The 22,246-nt window shown below is 33.8% G+C and overlaps 1 protein-coding gene and 1 non-coding gene across 4 annotated transcripts in view; one reads left to right on the top strand and one right to left on the bottom strand.

Moving 5' to 3' along the window:
- The window catches only part of kkv (hyaluronan synthase-like protein kkv), a 39,831-nt gene that overhangs the window by 13,288 nt on the left and 4,297 nt on the right, over positions 1 to 22,246 (bottom strand). For all 3 annotated transcript variants that reach the window (XM_070107461.1, XM_070107460.1, XM_036373429.2), the window contains exons 2-4: positions 4,063 to 4,343; positions 1,346 to 1,589; positions 48 to 1,277 (exon numbers count right to left, since the gene is read on the bottom strand). In XM_070107461.1, coding sequence (XP_069963562.1) covers positions 48 to 1,277; positions 1,346 to 1,589; positions 4,063 to 4,175 — 1,587 coding nt within the window. In that variant the 5' untranslated portion in view covers positions 4,176 to 4,343. The remainder of the gene's footprint in view (positions 1 to 47; positions 1,278 to 1,345; positions 1,590 to 4,062; positions 4,344 to 22,246) is intronic.
- Positions 11,935 to 12,008, top strand: TRNAR-UCG (transfer RNA arginine (anticodon UCG)). Its single transcript has one exon. It is a non-coding gene; the product is annotated as a tRNA-Arg (tRNA).

Here is a 22,246-nt window from a genome sequence, read left to right as displayed (position 1 = left end):
GAGAAATATATTAGATGTTTTCTTTGATTGTATGCAACTACACTTACCTCGGTCTTCACGTCAGCTTGGTCATCCCTGCGTCGATTCATGGCCATAGACTGATCAATCAGTAGTGCCGAATACATTGGACGTACGAATAACTTTTCCGTTGTAGCCAAACGTTCACACTTTGGTGTCCAGATATGCAGTGAGATCCATGTTTGACTAAGCAGCCACAAAATCCACGCCCAAGCCATTTGTTGTGTCACGAAATCATTGAAACGGAAGTTGCGTGGACTTGTGAAGAACAGATAGTCCGGAATGGTGTCATGGAAAAAGCAAGGATCGTCTATGCGCAAGCCGCAGGCTGCGATTAACAGTGAAACCGTGATAGGTATGGTTAAACTAACCGGGAAGGCATAACTGAAGCCCTGTATCAGAATTTTACAAGCGAATTTTCCGAAGATGTAACAAAGGTAAGCGCCAAAAATTTGTATGAGTAGCACATAAATAACCATATTGTGTACGGCGTCAATCTCTATGCTATCTATATTGGCCGCATCCAGTGTGTCTGGCAAGTTGCCCGTCAAACTGGTAGCCAATTCGTCAATTGAAATCTTATGTGGTCCCAACGCGTCACCAAACATGCTGAATATGTTGCCAGGCTCGTCGCCTTGCGCCCAAAAGATCAGTAGCGCGAAACAGACAAACAACACAATCTTCCATAATGAAAGGAACATGTGACTGAAGTAACGAGTAGTGCGCATCTCATCCTTTACGCGTCCCATTGCGCGCACCAAGCCGATGGGCGATTGCAACGACACAAAGTTCTCCCACCAACCGCAAGAAATCATCACGCAGGCGATCGGTATTACCCACAATTCTGGACGATTCTCTAGTAATGGCCATATAACGAAACCAGTTACTTGTGCCGCAATCGCAGCCATATCAATGAGTACCTTCACGGCGCGTTTACCCTCCTTCGCACAACGTGACAAAAGTCCCAGTATACCAGGTATAACGCACAAGCAATTCGTCAACATGGCACCCTGTATGGCATCAATTTGTGGCAGCACGACGAACATAAGTAAAGCAGTACCAAAACAACTCAGACTCTCCATCAGTGTAACGAAGAGAAAGTGTCCAGTCTTGGGCACACGAAATGTTTTGAAGAAACAAATACGCGACGAACGTATGAAGGCACCGATCTCGGGTATCGCATAGGCAATCAGTAACGCCCAAATCCATGCGATGCGCTCCTCCTCGGGCAATTTCACCACGAATGTTTTGTCACGACCCTTGAGCATGATTTACAAGTGCATATTTATTATTAATGCTAAAGTTTATTATGTAACATTTAACATACCAAATCTTTATTGCAGTATTCTATTTTCTTATCTTTACGTATTTGTGATGTCATAAATAATACACAGCCCTTCGCCAAAACCCCCCCTGTTAACACCAAGATGAATGTAAAAGCATACGCGAAGATCTTCAATATTTTAACTGTGAGTTCAAGGCATTCCTGATTGGCCGTCGAGCCTGTCTCGATCTTAATCGGTGGATCACGGAAGACATCCCAGCCTTTTGTTTCTTGTATTGTGCGTTGGCTGTAACGATGGTAAAAAATTTTGTTCTTAGAAGTTAATATTTAATGGCGTCTATCTGGTTCATTTTGTTCAATTATAGCTGGCCTGTGGGGGGTTAATTACTCATTCTAAAGTACGGCGCGAGTAATCAGTGCTTGAATGAAATAAGTTCCGGCATTGCAAATAGTTTTGCAGCACATTTCTATATAAGGTATGTATTTAGGTTTGTGCCTTTGTAATAATTATAAAAGTAAAAGTGATTAATTATGATTGCAGAGCCGCACCTTTGTTGTAGGAACCAGCTTTAAGTGCTTTAACATAAATAAATAAAAGAGCCGTGTGAGGTCAGTCATTTCAAGTTTGCGCACAGTTATTTAATTGTAGTGTAGCATATTTCATACAGTTCCGTATGACTGGTTTCGGGCGTTTCTGCACTTGAGGAATTTTCATTTCATAACTAACGTCAGCTTGCTTTTGTTCAAATTGAGTTTTACTACAATTCTCTATGAGATAAAAAGCAATGCAGGCATTAACTAAAATTAAAACCAGCTTCTACTGGGTGTATTGGAAGTGGACAATATTCCAAGTAGACTACCGCGAAGCTCTCAGAGAAGTGCGCAATATTATTAAGAGTAACTTTTTCTTAAAATAAAAAGGTTTGACATTGCCGACCTTCTATAAATTTAGACTTTTGTGCAGATATATTTTTACACTTTGATATCTATTATGACCCTTTTAAGCGTTTTAGTAAGAACAGTAAGTTTGTAATAGTTCCGTTATTTCGTTTCCAGGATGGTATTCTATGTACAATACCAGATTGGCTATATCTGAGTTAATACTGAGAACTCTTCCCTCCGCCCTAACGTGCTAAACGAATGGAACTTAGTTTCCATAAGGTTATGGATACATCCAGATCAACAACAGTTGTTCTTTTTTCACTAACAATGGCGTATTTTATGTAGGTTGGAACTTCGATAATACAATATATATGTTTATTGATTCCGAAATCTAATAACCAACATTGATTTGCAAGCTGAATACCACACTATACTCATATGTGTGTGTGGTTTGCCTGCTACATGTTTTGGCCACTAAAAATGCACGATTTAAAGGTAATTTGATGTGTTATTTCCGTCATATTTGACCAGGCCGCATATTTACTGAGCCACTGTTTTGACTAACGGCTGGAAGATTGTGGAAATAGTTGCGACATGCACATTCATAGATATGAGTGTATGTAGGAATACACATACACAAATATAATGTTATGTGTACGTCTTATATTAGGGTGTGCCAAAAATAAAATGGGATTACAATTTCGATAATTTTTGAAATGAAAAAATAATTAGACATCAAATGGATTGCAATAATAACATATTGCTTGTAACAAGAAGGCAAACTTTGCCCAAGAAATGAGATGCCTTTATACGAAAGTGAGCGTCTGAATCAGGATAATATATGTATGAATGCACGTCGTAAATTATGATAACTTTGTCAAGCTTAGATCATTGGAAACAACTGAATTGGTGCATCGCGGGTAACGCAAAATAACCTGCAGCCTTCACGGTCTTCGATCTCCTGGACCCCCCGTCATTAAGTTTGCGTGGTAGGTGACCGTTGATACGACTCTTTCTTTGTGCTGGTCGGCTCTGAATATCACTACAAGTGATATAACTTCATAACACTCCATACTTGATCTATTTTTGTGAAATAAACTTCAAAATTCATATGAAATTAAGCAAGTTAAAGGTAAAGTGGACATATGTATGTACATACCATATATCACTTATCTACCTAACCTAGAAATTTCATTGTCATCACTATCTTACTTAACTGAAAAATCCCCGTTAGGTCTACTTTTGTGTTAATTGTATTCATTATTAATCCAAAAATGTCTCTTAAATTCTCTGTTAAACTGGAAAATCAATTATATTTGAGTAAGATGCACTTTGAAGAAGATATTCCCCTTTATGGACGACAGTTTGACTGTAACATTTCAATAACTTTTATAGAAACTGTTTTTTGAAAATTTATGATTTTTTGAGTTGCGACTCTTTTGTAGTTAGTGTGCGATACAAACACATTTTAATTCTTTAACGTCTGCATAAATTTTGGAGACATGTTGTTTTAATAATGGCCCCACCCTAATGCACAGTACCAGATACATTCAAATATGCCGTTGTTCATTGTTCATTTCATAGCTGTCACATTATCAGTGCACTTACATGCTAATTTGCATAAATAACATTTTGCGCAAAGGCGACAACAACAACAAAGCAAACGCACAATTTGCCCCTTGGGTTGTCAAGGCGCCTGCGCCCGTCATGCAACAACACTTGTGGCACGTTGCAACTGCATTTGAACTCAAAATCTATTGTGTGTTGAAGTCGTAGGCCTTTTGCGCGTCGTTTGTTTTGTTGATGCTTGACATGAATACATTTAAGTTTAATACGTTTAACTGTTGTTGTATATACGTTTGTAAGTATTGCTTTACCTTCCACCATAAATATCTTGGGTTAATGGTGTGCTCTCGTCGTCTGTAAAGTTGTCATCGCTGTCGCCGGCATTGCCTGGCGGTGCCAGGGGCCGATGCCTTACGGCAGACATCTCCCACGGTTTCACAAACTGGATGCGAAAATATTGTTACGCTTGTTGTTGCTGCTGTTGCCACAAATGTTTGTGGCTCTGTTGTTATTTATAGTTTGTCTCAGCTATCAAAATGCTTTGAGCCTGAGGTTGTTGTTGTCTCGCTTGCTTTAAATCGAGTTGTTGCAGCTGAAAAGTGAAGAGAAATAATAAATTTTAGTAAAAGCTTTTAAGGAGACTGGTTTGTAATACGGAATATTTCCAAAATTTACTATATAATGTTTATATTTTATAGTACTTTATGATCCCGTGAGCTTAGAAGTTAAATTATTATAGTCGGAAAGGATTAGTTTAGCCCTTTTTAAATCGTAATAAAAACGAGTACAAATTCGTTCGCTCTATTTTGCACCAAGTTTAGACAGATATTTTCATTGACGGTTTTTTTGGTCCCATTACAGGGATAATTTGATATAAATTTCATTGATCTTTCCGAGTTCTTTAGATTTTTTTATCTACAAATGCGTGCATATATACCGCTTTGAGTCTTATAGGTTACTGAAGTACTATTAAAATTTGTTTGCAAATTTCTGAATGCGCCGATCCATCTAAGACATGTGACGCTGTTGTCGGTAATGAAACATATCAATGCTGAACTCGTATCAAAAGATCAGGTTCTTTTGCTAAAACGATGTTGAGTAGAGGTCGCAAAGACATGACAACGTAGCTGAGGAGCCGATATTCAGCATTACTGGTGAATAGACGTGGGTTTATGAATATGACGTTGAAACTGTCTAACAACCGAAAAAAGAACACAATTCGGTAAAGGCACTGAAGGCGATTCCAGCCGAGGCTTATAACAAGTGTACGGAAAAGTGAATTGATCTTTGCCATGAATTTATTAGCCCAGGGGCTAATTTTGAAGACGATTATAAACATTTGTATAAAAATACGTGAAAAGATATTTTTTGTTAGTCCGGTTCAAATTTGATCAGATATATGGTATATGAATTGATCAATTATTCTTTAATGCTCTTGTCGCCTATGCGGCATCATTGTGTTACATTATGATTGAATTTAACTTTGTTTAATTAGGTGCTAAGAATATGTATGCAAACATACTCGTATAATACATACACATATCTATAATATATATGCGTAATATGAATGTATGTGTGTATGGTCCCATGCCTGTGATGCGATCTGATCTGCATAAGTGTACAAATTCATTAAGCAGCAACCATATCATGCAGCTTTGCAGCGATAAACGTTGGGTGACTCAATTTATCAAACTGTCTTGCATCTGGACCATGAATTGCTACAGCACTGACCAACCTTGAATGCTTAAAATAAATATGTTGGGGTCATTGTTATTACGGAATCCTATGTAAAAGAGGAATAAGAGGAATGGAAGTTAAATTTGAGTAGCGACAATAAAATATTCGCTTAATGAAGTATGCAGCTAAGTTCTAATTTTTAAAGGGTGTCTAAATAAGCGTTGGTTGATATTGAAAAATATAGTTTATATTTATATGTATGTAAATGCATTCATTTGCATGACCTCATTAGCAATAGCTTCAAGCTTCTTATATATTAGACTAGTATGAGTGCCTGATCACAGCGGTATCACTGGAAACTGCAAAACCGATGAGCTGGTTAGGGCAGGCACCTTTTCCTCAATTTCATCCGATTATAGTGGAGTCGGTCTTCCGATGTTTGCTTGCATTCTGGCGTTGGACCTTTGGACCTCTAGTGAGCTCAGCAAGCGCTGGTCAACAAACAAAACTTGTGCGACTGTGTACGAGATTGCAATAACTCAGTAGAAACACCTTTGCAAACTTAGCGAAATTGCTGGGATTAATATTATTATTAATAAATTTGTATTAAACACAAAACGATTCGTCGATCGATGCGGATCTGGTGATCTACATTTTAGAAGTTTATGGGTAACATCGATTTTGGCTCAACCCCACGATCTAACCTAACCTAACCTGTATACATTAAATATTAATTAAACAGCGATTAAGTATCAGCGGCACATACTACATCTGCTTTAAGCCAAATTCTGGCATAAAAAACATTTTTATTTGCTCATTCTCCTAACAATAAGTTTTAATTAAAGTTTCGCTAAAATAATTATAATAATAATGACAAAAATACTAAATACAGCACAGTTATGACTAGAAGCAATGTCTTCGAAATCCAGTTTGCGCTCACAAATATGCTTTCCACTCGCAGCCATTGTGCTATGCGAGAATTCAGCGTCAGGCTTTTGTGTCTTTCAGGTTTCGACCAACTTTGGCTTATGTTTACTTAACTTTTTAAAGACAATTTGAGCTTGTATTAAAACGATAATTCATTGCAAGCTTTTAAAGCTGATTTTTTATGCTTTACAAATTAAAGCGTACAATTTTTTGGCTATTCAAAATGACCAGTGCGAAACTTCGAGGCGATTTATGAAGACTTAACAGCGCCGCAATCATAAAACTTTTATATTATTGCATTACTTTTTATTATCATATCGTAATCACTCGTACATTCTCTTCCAAAATTTGTATACATAATTATCTATGTATATGTGCTTTTTCACAAGCCCACTGTGAATTTGCGAAATTTTGCGGCAATTAATAATCAATGGTCCGAAAACTTTTCGTGCTGATTCGCGCATTTTCGTAATTTCTCAACTGTTTAGGCAATCGACATATTTGTATGAAACTTAACGTGTCGATTTCTGCAAATTTCCGATTTGTTTGTTACGCTTGCGCAGTTTTAATTGCCCCAAAACCTATATTTCAACAACACATAATGCTAGTGGAGAAAATATTGTGTTAAAACATATGTGAAAATCCATATCTATGTATACTCAATTACACCAATTTAAAAGACTAATAGGTTATATTTTTATACCCTGAACAGGGTATTTTAAGTTTGGCATAAACTTTTTTAAACCCAAAAGGAAGCGACAGAGACCCTATATACTATATATATTTGCAAATGGTCAGCGTGACGAGCTGAGCCGATGTCTGTCTGTTCACTAGTACCTCAGTTTTTGAGATACCACCAAGCTCGTGTGATATCACACCGTTTTACTTTTTTCTGTAAGGATATGTAAAGTCTTAATTCAATGCAGACACCCCCACTTCGATTAAGGAATTGGAGTTAAACGTCACGCGTGTCTTTCGCCAGTTACCAGTTGAAATGCTCATACGAGTCATCGAAAATTGGACTCAACGGATGCACCATTTAAAACATAGCCGCGGCCAACATGTGAAAGAGATAATCTTCAAAAAATAAATGTCAAATAATGTTCTTTCGAATAATAATAAATATTTCCCATTAAGTTTGAATAAATAGCAGACTAGATTTTCATTTTATTTCGATTAAAGTTTTCTTTTGTGAGCATTTTATATATAAATGAAAAATATTCTCTTTAGTTTCAAAGAGTTAAAAAACACGAAGTTTTTTTGTTTTGAAGGTTCATCTTCCGATTAATTACAAAATATTCCGCTAGAAAAGAAAGTCATTTTAGAATCCGTTTTCAAATTATGAGCAGTGACCATAAGGTGAAGTTTTGGTTTATCAAGAGAGGTATATAAATGTTTAGTGACTTCTACTGAAACCCTTATGAATACTTAACCCAAAGTAACACTAATTGGAATCCAGGTTTATAACTCAAAATATTATTATAAATGTTGCCTACATTTGAGCGCAATAATATAATACAACAACCAAGTTAGAAGTAATAACTTGTTTTTGAAATCTGAAAAAAAGCAGTAGTAAATTCTCTTCTTCACTTCTCTCCACCTTATGCAAGCTCCAAATCGATTGAAAATTCTAAATACCCGCTCTGCTGCAGCATTAAATTTCAAGAAAGCTATGCCAAATGTACTTCAACAGCAGCACAGAAAGTAGTCAATAAAGCATGAGGAGAGGCTTAAAACCCGAATTCGATCAAAATAAACAGTTATAGTAAAAGCGGTATATGGGAAACTAATTTTTGACAATTGAAAATACCAAATGGGATAAATATATATGTAAATATATATATATAAAGATATTGATGTTCGATTTAATAAAATAAAATAAATTCACATAGATATTTTTTGATTGAAAAATGTTTGTAAACAATTTGATGCATATTTACTGCATTCAATTACTCTTGGGTATTATTATTCCAATATAAAAAATATTTTAATTGTCTGCTGGTGCATTTAACTAATGAAATATATATTTTTAAATACACAACTTGTATACCTAGCTATTAAATATAGTTAATCAATATTGCAAAAGTGAAGGAGAGAATAAATTCTTAGCTCAAGGCCAGCTAGCTGCGCAATGGGCAAGCTACCATACAGAATGGCGGCGAACCTGTATTACAGTGGTCAAGTGGACTTGATTTGCCAGTTTGCACTCGTACACACTAAATGTGCATGTATATAAATTAACTTGACCATTTTATGCCATAAACGGCAATCAAGGCATTGTAACAATATGAGCACCAGCTGGGGGTAAACTTTTCCAACTAGAATATAGTATATACGAGAGGTGTTAAACGTATATTGTGTTGTAATTAATAATTACAAGAAATGTTTACTTTACTTGGTGGTATCCATACGAAGGTTTACATAGTAATGATTGTTAATTATGAAGTCGAAAGTTGTAATTACTAACGTAACGATGTTGCTTAAGAGCAAACCAGAAAATTTTTCAAAAAATACCTTCTTGAAGAGTTTCTGACTATTTCACACGATCACCTTCATTATCATCTATTTAAAAGTGAGATCTCGTGATAATCATACCTATATAATACGAACTGACCCTGGAAGAAAAAATAATTAAAATTAAGAAAAAATGTTGACTTAAGTTGCTCCGATGCTATACGATATTACCCTTCACAAATACAATATAAAAGAATCCATACAAGAACTTGATTTTTATCGGTAAATTTGTCGGAATGTACAATAATCAATTTCAAATTTTGTGTCTCCTATCTCATCAATTACAAGGACTGGATTTTCATACATCAGTTTGTATGGCAGCTGGATGCTATAATAGTCCGATCAGAACTTTTTGTTGTGAGATTTTACCGTTGCTTTAGGCAATAATCCATGCCAAATTTCGTGAAGATATCTCGTAAAATAAAAAGTTTTTCAGTCAAGGATTGGAATTTGATGGCAGCTACATGCTACAGTGGTCCGATAGCGGCGGTTCCGACAATGAAATTGGAGAGAAATTGACGTGTGCAGTGTTTCAGATCGATATCTCAAAAACTGAGGCTCTACTTCGGGTCTTTGACGTATCATTCGGGGTGTTACAAACTTCGTGGTAAAAAATCTTTCGTCCATTCAAAAAAATTGTCAAAAACCTTACTTTCAATTACCACCATTCGAAGGAGAACAAATTAACCTCGCGATTTATTTAAATACGATTGAGAAGTAAGTACTCGGAAAATGGAATGTTCCCATCAAAACGAAAATTACTCTACAAATGACTTTTATGATTAGTCTGCTTAATATCTAGACTTGCATACAATTACGTCTACGTAACCCGTACAGATCCAGATTTTTAAAGGGACAAGCTGTGAGACCTCAGCAACAGTCCCTAAAAACTGCAGTGGAAACTACCTCAGCACAGAAATAAATCACTATTTCCGCTTTTATAATGAAACAAATATCTCATAACCAAAACTTCTAATTAATTTCTAAGTGCCACCCTAATGTATATCCTCTTTAGTTGTATTTTAATTTGAAATCGAGTGTATTGCCTTCACATTTCGAAAAAGTTTTGCTGCTTTGCTTTTCTTTGATTCCTCACTTTCTTGGCGAGGTGTACTGAATTTTGTGGTTTTGCGCCGAGTAACTGTTGGCAATTGAACGTGAGGTATGTATGACCATATATATTTAATTATAAGTAACTTCCAAGCTTTTTAGTTTGTGTTAAGTACATGTAGGCAGTGATTACAGTTAGCCGGTTCACAAAAAGAAAAACTTAAATTAAATAATGAAAATTTTGTCTCTCACCACTTTTACTCACCGTTAATTTTCAGTGAACGTAAATAATAGTGAAAGTGAGACATCTAAGTTCAAGTGAGGAAGGTGAAAACTGACATTTCTCCTTCAAAATGGAAAAAGTTTTTTTGAAAATTTTATTTTAAGTTGAAATTTAGCTAAAGAAGAAGATTTAAATTTAGCTAAATAATATATTATATCTTCATGCACATAGATTTCCATAAATTGCAGTAATTTAGAGCACATTCAGGTGGGGAAACTCATTGTTTATGGGCGAGGGGGCGACGAGGAAAGTCGAAGGCTACCTAGTTGCTAGTGTTTGGGCAGAACACTTTGTGGCTTTCCTTTTCATTTTGAAATCTTTTGCAGGACCCTCAATTTTAAATGAAGATTTACAATATGTTTGGAATTTTTAATTTTGTTCTTCCCAAATTAGTTGTAAGTAAATTTCGTACGAACTTTATGAGAAGAATTTTAAGCATTCACTGAGTGATTGGCTGTTTTTCGATCAAAAACAAGTCCAACACGGCGTATACTTATTAAAATTACTTACAAAAGTATTCGATAAAGATTGCAAATATTTTACAAGCAAATAAGGTTGACCATATATTTCTTCCTTCCAGAACAAATTGAAATTCACCTTCTTACCACAACATGACAGTCGGTTCTATGTATCTGGAGCGAGTCTGCATTTATAGGTATATCTTCAAGAACAGATACCACAGCGGAATTCTGCAAATATTTTTGAGGACGATTATATATAGTTTACCAAAACTCCAACATATTTGTTTTAAACTTTCGATCTTTTTGATATTTAACTAAAAAATTTGAATATTGTTAGACTTTCGCGTTACTTAATCTCATGGATTTTATAAGCTCAGTTTGATATGGCTGCAATCTTTCGTGATATTTTCTTACCCTTTAATATTTATTTTAGCGACAACAAGCCGCTAACTACCATGACGAACTTATCGTTAACATTATTGATCTTTTGAAGCTGGGCTTCTGGTACCACTGGTTATTAGAATGCGCTCGTTCGTGGTATCATGAAAGTTAAAAGTGCGTGGAAAAACTTTTTATTTGTGAAATAGTTTCTGTTATCTCTCTCTCTCTCTCTGACTATGTATGAGTCATACTCTCTTGTCAAATATTTATATATGAAAGCCACAGCAAAGTTTTCCAAATGAGTTCAATACAAGAAAGCCATATCCTATTTTCCACGTATACTTATATGGAAAATTGCTATTTAAGTGTATTATATTAGTTGCCTGTTCGATTCGCTCTTGTAGAATGCTTGGCAAATGGAAAATAGGTAAATTATGTGATGTATTATATATATTTATTAATATAACTGATTGTTTTTAAACCTATATATATAGTTATATCTCACAGCTAAGTTTATTTCAAACAACGTCTATCTGCTTCAATGGAAACACCCTATAAAAAAGTATATATATGCAATTTTATTTCACAAGATTAGTGTAAGCTTCCAACTGTGGTGAATATTTTTAATTCAATTATTTATTTCACCACTTCATAGCAGAAACGTGTATATGCTGTTATAGCTCAGCTTCGCTGGGGTGGCAAGGCGCAACCTGGCAGGGGTTGTTTGTCCTGACTGCGTGGGTTGCACACCCATGAGAGAGCATCCACCCCGTTATTGGACGTTAGGATTCATGCGGCGTGCGCATGCACACACACATACATACACAATTACGCAATAAAAGTGAAAATTTCGTTCTTTTTATACATGGACGGTTGGTATTAAACAACAAGGACCGTGTGGCCTAATGGATAAGGCGTCGGACTTCGAATCCGAAGATTGCAGGTTCGAGTCCTGTCACGGCCGCAAACGAATCTATTTTTGGCATACTTTTTTAGTTTTAAGCTAAAAATTTTTTGGGGTTATTTTAACGGCACATAAAACATAAAAGCAAGGCTTCAAAGTCGCCTATTAATTATCTGCAATTTCAATGTACAGTTAAAGCAGTAGTAGTCTAATTCACATACAAAAATATGTATGTATGTATGTTTGTGTTCTAATTTGTTTTTTTACAAAATCAGCTAATTAATCATCTTGGTTGTTGGGTTTCTTGTATATTTTACTGTACAAAAATAATAAATTAATTGATTTTTATTATTTATACACACGTGTGTATATGTGTTTGTTGCATCATATATATTCACTTATTATCGCACTCAAAATCGGTGGATTTGACGTTAAAGAAACCAGTTCTTCTGAAATTAACATATAAAATACTCTTTTAGTCGTTGCATTTGCTGGTATATACATATGTATACAATCAAGTACATAACCTCAATAATTAATTTACTAAATCTTTTATTCTCTTTGTGTTAAAATCAAAGAAAAACCCCAATTTATACAAACACGCATAGATCTTCGACTTCGATCAGATTGGTATAAAATATTAGTGGGTAAAAAAATGTATCTGTATTATTTTCGAAACCACAAAAGTTATTAAAGGTATCGGAATCATTTTTGGTTAGCATGTTATAAAGATTATGAAAACTAAAAATATGTCTACCAAAAAATTTTCAGAATATAAAATGAAAAAAAATTATCGATTTTTGTATCAACTTATGTATATGGTCATTTAGATATGTAAATATATACATATTTATACATGCACATATATCGTAAATAAATTTGAATGATCATAAAAACGGTCCTCGATTTTTTTTACAAATCTAACCGTAAAAGTACTTAAGTTCTGCTTGAAAGCATTTCGCTCAAATATTTATGTTTGTCTGTTTGCATATGAACGCTTTTCCGCATCGTTTGAGCTTTTTGGTATTTTGATTAATAATTTTTATTTTGTATTTTTACAATCACTCCTTTCAAGTTTCGAATTTTGAAGTATGAAAAGACCATCCAGAATAAACTTATAAATTATGTATTATTTCACATCGCAAATGAAATATCTGGTATATACTCTTCTTGGAGTCTTGAAATTTTAACTAGAACACTGTCAAAGTTTCATTACATATCATCTGATCATTATTATTTATTTTTTTGAAACATTTTGAAGAGAAAAACGCGGTCTTTGGTATTTGATAATCAGTTAATTTGTTATTGTCAAATAATAATATGAAAATATCTGTCCGGCGTTAGGTAGTTAGGTAGAGTGACCTATTGCGAAACCGCCGGAAATAAGAGCCCCTCACTCTATTATGTTCTTTCTGAACCACCCTTCACTTCTTATGAAGCTCACCACTACAAAAAGTTGTATTTGTGTAACCTCCGAGAAGTCGTCAAGAAACCCTCGATCGATAGTTGCGTTTGATTATTTTCTTAAACAAAGTCTTGCACTCGCATAGAAGATGTTCTATAGTCTCTTGTTCTACTTCTTAACTGTTTCTACTTTCCGGCTTTAGCTCGTAAATTATGTAGAGAAATAGTGTTCAAAATTTTAAAAGGATTAATGCAGTAGTTTTGAAATTGTTGAAGAGCACCGACTTTGATAAAGTGAGTTGTGGGAAAATGCTCTAAAGTTTTGAACACTAAAAATTCGAATGTAAAACGTTCATGCAGTCAATGCCGAACGCCGATAATCTCACAATGAGAAGCGCTCAAATGTATGTATATAAAATTATTCAAGCTCTTGATTATATTATTGTAGAGAAAAATGTATGGAAATTACCGTTATCCACATGCTCGCAGTGGCTTTTGTATGTATGTATATGTACGATATTATTGATCATTCGATTAAAATCTAACTAAATTAAAAATGAGTCATTGTATTTAATGGCTGATTTTATTACAACAACGATACTGGAATATTTAATGCAACAAGCATTAGTTGTTTTTGTAATATTTTATTAGAATATCAGAAAACCGAAGACATAGCGACCTAACAGTAATTATGGCATACAAATGGATAATTTTAACTGTTAATTTATTTTGATTTATTTATTAAGACTGTCATAATGACATCGCGTTGATGTGCAATTAGTAATGCATAAATAGTTTAATGAACAGCTCAAGGCATGTCTCATGTACATACGATGTAGGTATGCTACACCTATAAAGCTTTAATTTTTGGTTGTTTGTTGTTATTGTTTTTTTGTTACATATTGCAGCCAATTTACTTCCATATTCAAAAGTAATTTTACACAAAATCTTAATTGAAGGTCATTTGAATTTTTGGTGTGCGAAATGTAGCAGTAGGTATATATTATATGTATTATATTATATATGCATGTGTATCTATATATACAATACATGTATGTGTGAGTGTATGTACATAAATTTAATTTTTGAAATGAAATATTGTCTGTGTGCAAATTGAAAAATTGTGCAATACTCAATGAATTGAATCATAAATGCTGATAATTTGATTTTCTTGAAAATGTTTTTTGGCCAAAATATTATTTTTTTTTTCTTTTTAATATTATAGGTATATGTATGTGTATTGCAAAGGAGATTCATAAATACTTAACAAATCATTGTCGGGAATTGTTTAAGATCACTTTGTGAGTGTATGAGAAGCATAAAAAGCGCATTATACTCTTATACACACATATTTACACTTATATATTACTTATTTACAAACAAAGGTAACTATGTAATTGTAAGCGAGTAAATGCATTTAGCTATATACATATTTAAGCGACATGAACTCGCTTCTGAGATAACAGTAAACGCGTGAGTAACCCAACATGCATGCATGTGCATGTGTGGCATAATAATTTTGAACTCTGTGACGCAATGTCGTGGATATGGACTTGGTCTCTCTATTGGAATTGTGGAGATCGTGTTGTTCTTTGCCGCTAAAGTTGTGACCAAAAGCAGGAAAAAAAGTTACGCTTTGATTTACAAGTTCTTAATTACGAATTCATGCAATAAACCGTACAACGCCTACACGCTTACCAACAACAATACACACAAACAAACATACACATAAGCACATATACTTTAACGAGCGTTAAAAAGCAAAAACTACATTTGTGGGGAAATTTCCCAAATTTTCGACTCATTTAAGAATTTTTTACGAGCCTGCCAGAGCTGGTGACTTTTTTTATCGCCACTTGTGCATAAATATGTACATTTGTCTGTGGTATATACACATATATGTATGTATATACTATAAGCTTGCTTATTTGACTCCTTAAAGCCACGTACCGCAATTGTGCAAAAACTCGATTTGGCTCTTGGCTTTGGTACTAGCACACATACATACATACATCCATATATGTATAAATACATACAAATAAATTTGTGTAGGTTTGTATGTTAATCGCACAACAGTTAGGAATTGCGACACTTTTCGTATCTCCGCTCTTGATCCGAACGTGCCAGATAAGCGTCGCAGATCGACATGCGGCCACCGCCTCAGGCGCAGGCCTCACGGCACACTGTCGGTGAACCGGTTACACAAAGAAGTGAACTATACAAAAAAAATACAAGGCATTTAAAGTGCTAAACAAATTTTATTCTTATGACAGTGTAAATATATTCTAGTATACCCTCAAGCACCTTTTTTCATTTAAGATGTGGATTTCGAATAAAGAAATGTTTTGGTTTTTGAATAAATCTTTTTATATGCTTGGCTAATTAAATTATTCTAATATTATAAAATACTCTTCTATACTATTTTATAAAATTCAATGAGATTTCAATATGAGAATTGAATAATTGCAGAAAAATTGTTTAAAATGGTGGCTCTGCGGAAAAAAAATCAATATGGTTTTTCTGCTATAAAAAAGTTTCTTGTAAAGTCCTTCGGTTGCTTACAAGCTTGTTTAAACATCTATTCGAAAATTTGGACACGCATAAAATTGATTTGATTCTCTATTTGTCGATTACAATGAGAACTAAAAGATGCTTGAACTTGGTTTAGGTATATTCCTAATGGAACTAAACTAAAAACATTTACTTCCGTTGCACGGAAGATATAATACTCTTCACAAATTCTCTTTGCTTTGTATAATAATGTATGCCAAATTTCGTCCCGATATATCGTTAACTAAATGAGTTTTCCATACAAGGACTTTATTTTGACCGATCAGTTTATAAGGTAGATATATGCTATAGTGGCTCGAAATGGATGGTTCCAACAAAATAGCAGCTTCTTCGGAAGAAAAATTAGCAGCTTCTTGGGAAGAAAAGGACGTGTGCAAACTTTCAGTTCGATATCTGTGAAAATTCCTCTCTGAGTGTAGTTAAACGGAGGTCGACAGAAACTACTATTACTATTATATTACTATTAGCATAAAATATATGTACATAATTTCTTTACATTTACTTAAGGGGTATGAATTAGTATGAATATACAAGTATATACATTTTCATACTTTTTTATAAAAACTCGTAAATATTATGCCACTTTTGAACGCGCGAGCCAAACTCGATAGGCAAGTAATCGAATTCGTTGCAGTACAATTATTTGATATGCATATATACATATTTATAAATATATATTACTTTTTAGGTATGCACAAGTCAAGTCAACAAATAAAAAAAACTGCAATATAATCCAGCTGCAGGCGATTTAGGTCGAGTTATATTGCTTCGATTGGCTTGAGGGTAGTGGAGGTGGGCATTGTAGATGTACTCGTATCTATAGAAGTTTATTTAATATCAAACACAATTTAAGCGCGAAACTGACCACCTACAATTTTTTTTCACACTCGATGGCCTGCCCACTGTTGAGCGTCACAAAGAGGAGTTTGCAGAAATTTCGGTCCAGTTATAGCTTGTGTAATCGTAGTGTTTCAATTACTTGAATTATATTTCTGGTACAACTACACATGCTTATCCTACCCACTTACGGACGGCTTTGAAATACTACACAGACAATATTTACCTTACTTATCAACCTATTTTTTCTATTGAACCAATTCAATTTAAAGCTGTCAAAGGCCTTGACGTCGTAAGTAATTGTACGTGAAGTATAGCTTTATCCACGCGTAACTGTATCATTACGTTGCTTTGTGTTGCTAGCTTTTTTATTTATTTTAATTTCAATGGAGAGTGTTACTTACATTTCCTTATACGGATATGGTTAGACAATCACTTCAAAAGTGGAAAACCGACCATAAAAGTATTATTAAAACTGGTTAATCAATAGAGGAAATTGTCATTTCCGAGACCAGTACTTTTTTATCTGATGTTAATATTATTATTATTTTTTTTTTTGTGAACGAGTAAAGTGAAAAAGCAAAAACAAGTTATAATTGAAATCATGGATTTTTTGTTGCTGAATATATACATAGTTATCTTCTTTATGCGATCAAATTTTAAGCAATTACATTAATAAATTTCTATCACGGAAATTAAATCATAAATTCTTAAGGTAAACGAACTTTGAGTTTCTCTTCTCTAATTGAGAACGCTCAACCCCAAAAACAGTAAAATAAGTAAATAAATTTCATAGCAATCAGCAGGAATCTTGACTTTATGCGCAGAAGTTCTATGTAGTATTAATATCATTAGTAATTTTTCGACTAAACTTACAAAGTGCTGTTATCGTTTTCTAAATACTAGTGAAAATCTCGGATTGCAATAAGGTCCCGCTTTAAGCCTGAAAGAAATAACACTTCACTTAAATATTGGCTTCGGCAAGGTAGGTCCAATACTGTTTAATGGCTTTTAAGGCATCTTTGACTATTATTAAAATTTTGAAATAAAGAATGGGCTATAAGGGTATCTCCTCATTCATTAGAATAACATCTTCAGTATATTCAAACCTGCAATTAACGGGTGCTTTAGCAAAAAGTTCTTTTCAAAATTGGACACCCTTTGCATATAATGTATGATGCAGATTTTAATCATTAAAATACTTTATGTCTTCAGAAATATGTGCTTTAGCAATCGAAATCCTTTCGATTTGCTTGAACATAGTTTAAAATGGCCGGTTTCTATTATTTTCATATAGTTCAAAAAGTGGCAAAGGAACGCTCAACTCAGATAAAGTTGTTGTTGTTGGCGGTTTTAGTATTTATTTTTATAATTATATGGTCCACAATTTATCTTTAGTATTTATTTTTTACATTGTAATCAAACATTTGCGTGCACCTCTTTCCTCCAACTTCGTCAAACCAGTGCAAATAGACCAATTTGCGCTGATGTTGTACAAACTGTTCTTATTTAAGCAAGTATTTTTTGACGCTCGCTTACGAAAAAACGGTAATACAGTAAATACTCCATTGTTTCTGTAGTCGTTAAATTTTGATAATAATTATTTATAGGAAAAGAAGGTCGAACTATAATCGATTAAAATAGGAAATTGTTCGATGTATTATTTTTAAGTGTGTAACCTCAATGATTAATATTATATCAATACAAAAATTATTATAAAAATCGATTAATATCGATATATATTCGAAGAATAAATTTGTATTTTTTAACTAGCACATCTAATACTTAATATTTTGTTGTCAAGTTATTTAAATAAGTATTTAATATTAATATAAGTTTAATATTGTAGATACATTTACAACAAATAGTTGGATACATAAGTATGAGTGCCCAGCAACCAGTGCTCACAAGTCGTTTCAGTTAGTTACGCGTTGCTGTGCTAGTTTGAAACAAAAGTGAAAGTAAATATTGAGGCAGCGTTGCGCGGCGAACAAACATAGACAAAACAAAGCTTAAAAGCTATCAAGAGTGTCTGGGAAACGGTAGTTCCAACAGCAGTAGCATAGCAACAGCGGCAACTACTCATCATTGAAGCAACTATTGTATTTCAACAGTTAGCTATAATAAAGCAAAATACCGACAAATAAATGAATATATCGGCAAACATAAATAATTGTATACATTTATTCATATATATTTATACTATACATATGTATATACAGCTCATGCTGAGTCAAGCAAGCACTTAATGGGTTAATGTGATTGGTTTGATCGTTTGGTGATTGACAAATGTGGAGAACAATTTTTTTGGCAAATAAAACTTAAGAAATTAAGATAACAGTAAATTCTACGAAAACCACTTTATTAGCTTAAATAATGATTTTGGATTAAGGAAACTTATTGCAGGTAACCATTTGACAAAGAACTCGTTGTAAAAAATGAACAGGGTGGTAAATTAATTTTTTTATGATATGTCCTTTTGACAGTAACTGCTGCATTGGAAATTCTCAGTGAAAGTACTACGTTGCAAAATGATCATCTCAAAACTCCGAGTCATTGTTTACTTTTTTCCTAAGAAGGATCGATTCAGGCTCTTAAGACAAATAGTTAAAAACCGTTTCTTAAGTATAATGACAATGTCCGCCAAATTCAAGCCATGGAGTTCGGATCTATTGCTCTTAAAAAAAAATCCCCATTCAATCAGACTTTCGGAGAGCTTTTAAAACATGATTTTCTCACGACTCTAAACTAATGAAGTTATAGAACTTTGATCAACTTTTTAGTTAAGGCCATTTCAAAGGTTTACTATGAAGTGTTATATAAAAAATTCTGATATAAAGCCTGTGTATTCCCAATGATAGTATAGAATACCAAAGCGAAAAATTTCTTTAAATTAATTTTGTGAGAAAGATTGAGGGTTAAGATCACCATACATTAAGGTATGGTTGAGAAAAATTTCCGATAATTCGTAAGATAACAACTCTCCCAAGGTTCAAAACATGCGAACTAAAAAAATTTAAAGAACACTGTTTTAACAAAGTGATCCTGTAAAACTTCAATGATTTGTGGGAGTTTTTGGAAGCCTTCTAACAGTATGAATCAATATTATTGCAGTTCATCGATAAATATACCTTTAATATGATGATTAACCGATAAATTTAAACGCGAAGAAAATAATTGGTCAAATTCTGAATTCTTATTCGTTTTATTATTCATCGAAATCATTGCCAATATACTTATTTGGCTACAAACATTTATATATTATACATAAGCTCTAGCAATGAGTCATAATTGCGTGCGTTAAATGGTTAAAGAATTGATTGCAAACACCGTTAAATGAAGGGGACGCCGTTAATTTAGCGTAAAACCGAATGGCTCAGCGGCAAACTGATTAAAACAGCACTCAAGCGGGGCATACCGGGTCAAGTCTTGTGGAATTACGTTAAAGTATCTGGACTGTGTGAGACATCGGCAACAACAATAATAACGAGCTTGACTACCGTTAGTATGCCAAGGTAATTTACATTGAATCATTTGCGAAAAAGAAACAATAAAATTGTGGAAGATCAACAAAGTGAGGAATTTGTATTCTTTGCTTTAAGAGGAACTGCTGAGCTCATGCGATGTGGTGGACGAAATTTAACACCGGATGTATTAGTTGGCGGCGATATACTCGTACATATACATATACGTATTGTCTGTATTAGTTTTCATTAACATTGCAGATGGGTAACTGTCATTTACTTTTGATTTTTTTATTATTTACATGAATTAATTTGAAGTTTTATGATGAAAAAATGTTCACTGCGGTAGAAGTTTTTAATAAGCAAAACGACAAAATTTACGCAAAAACTTCCAAAGATTCAAAAAATTGTAATCCAAGGGTTCAACGTCGTCACCATCCAGCTCCTGAAATGGTTTGGTGGGTAGTCACCTGAAAAGGCATTACAACTCTTCGCTTCTGTGAAAAAGGAGTTAAAACTGAGGTAAAAGTATATCAGCATCTCTTCGATGGAAAGCATTGAATACCCCATCAAAAAAGAACAATAGCGTAGAAACTGTGTTTACTACTAGTGATCAATGGCTCGTTTGGTTTGTGGCTTGTGTGAAAGCTAAAGGTGACTATTTCGAATAAAATTGTATACATCGCTCATTTAGTAAATGCATTATTAAATAAAATGATTTTCATTAGTTTCATTTTTATAAAGGCCTGAACCTATAACAGAACTTATGGCAGAATTGAGTATGTATTGAAGCTGAGATCTGTAGGTATATAGAGAACCCTGTTTTATCAGGAAATTTGAAATACACTAAATTTTGTTTCAATGCCTCTGCAAGTGAATTTAAATACTATTATGAAATATATGACACCTTCTATCGTAGATCGTAACCACTATTATGAAATTGCTGAAAAAACATCTTTCCGATATTGTTTTATTGTATTATTATAATAATTTTGGAACTCTAAAAGTGAGTAAATATTTAGTTTTGACGATCTCTAAAAGAAGGTCGCAAAAAAGAGCTGGTGCTTTGAAACAAGGTCATATACAAGGGGTGTTGGGTGACAAATATAGTTTGCCGCTTATTATACAGCAAATCTGTGAATGAAGCGAAATTATAAAATAAAATAAAAACGTGGGATCCAAAACTTTAGCAGAATTAAACTTGAATTACTTCCTTTACTAATTATCAGATCAAGCCAACATAGTTATCTACGAGTAGAAAAAAAATTATAGTAAAGAAAAATAAATAAATGAACAACAACGATCAAAGAGAGCACATTGTGTCTTCTTGCTCGGTATATGGCAGAAATTCGCATGCTGATACTAGTGAATCAAAATTATTGCCGCCTGAACAGTTAGACAACCTAATTTTAGAGCGCGTATTTAAGGAGTAATGAATACCACGCACGGATTGACTAACTGAATTGAGTGAATGGCCCACAAATTGAGTGACGAAAATTGGCAGTCGCTGAAGTTACACTGTCAACCAATGAACCAGACAATCCAGCAGTACAAATATACATATGTATAGAAATATATGGAAATTGTTCATATGCAAGCGCAATTGCGCGTACGCTTTTCGTAGCAAATAAACAAACATAAATAAATGAAGAAGCTACAGAGTGCAGGCGAGTGTAAGAGCAAGGGAGGCGCCGCTGACAGACGGCAGTGAATTACGATTATGTACTTGGGTATGCTAAGCAGGTTTGATGGGAACGGAATTTCAATGCACCAGCACGAATTTTGACTAAATTTTGTAAAATAGTAATAAAGAGTCGAAAAATATAAAACACAGTTTGAAAAGGAACGAAAGAAGAAGAAAGTAAGCAGAAATACGATAGAGAATGAAACGTAGCAATGCAAGCAAGTGTGAAGAAAAATAGATTTGGAAAGATATTGTGTAAAAAAAAAGGTAGTAGGAGAGTCCTCTTAAGCGATTTGTGCTCCTTTTCTTATTTACAAAAAAGTATTATATACATAATG

The sequence above is a fragment of the Bactrocera oleae genome, chromosome 2, assembly GCF_042242935.1.
Source record: "Bactrocera oleae isolate idBacOlea1 chromosome 2, idBacOlea1, whole genome shotgun sequence".
In the NCBI taxonomy this organism is placed as follows: Eukaryota; Metazoa; Arthropoda; class Insecta; order Diptera; family Tephritidae; genus Bactrocera; species Bactrocera oleae.
Note: the sequence above shows the minus strand (reverse complement) of the source record. Positions and strands in the feature narration are given on the sequence as shown.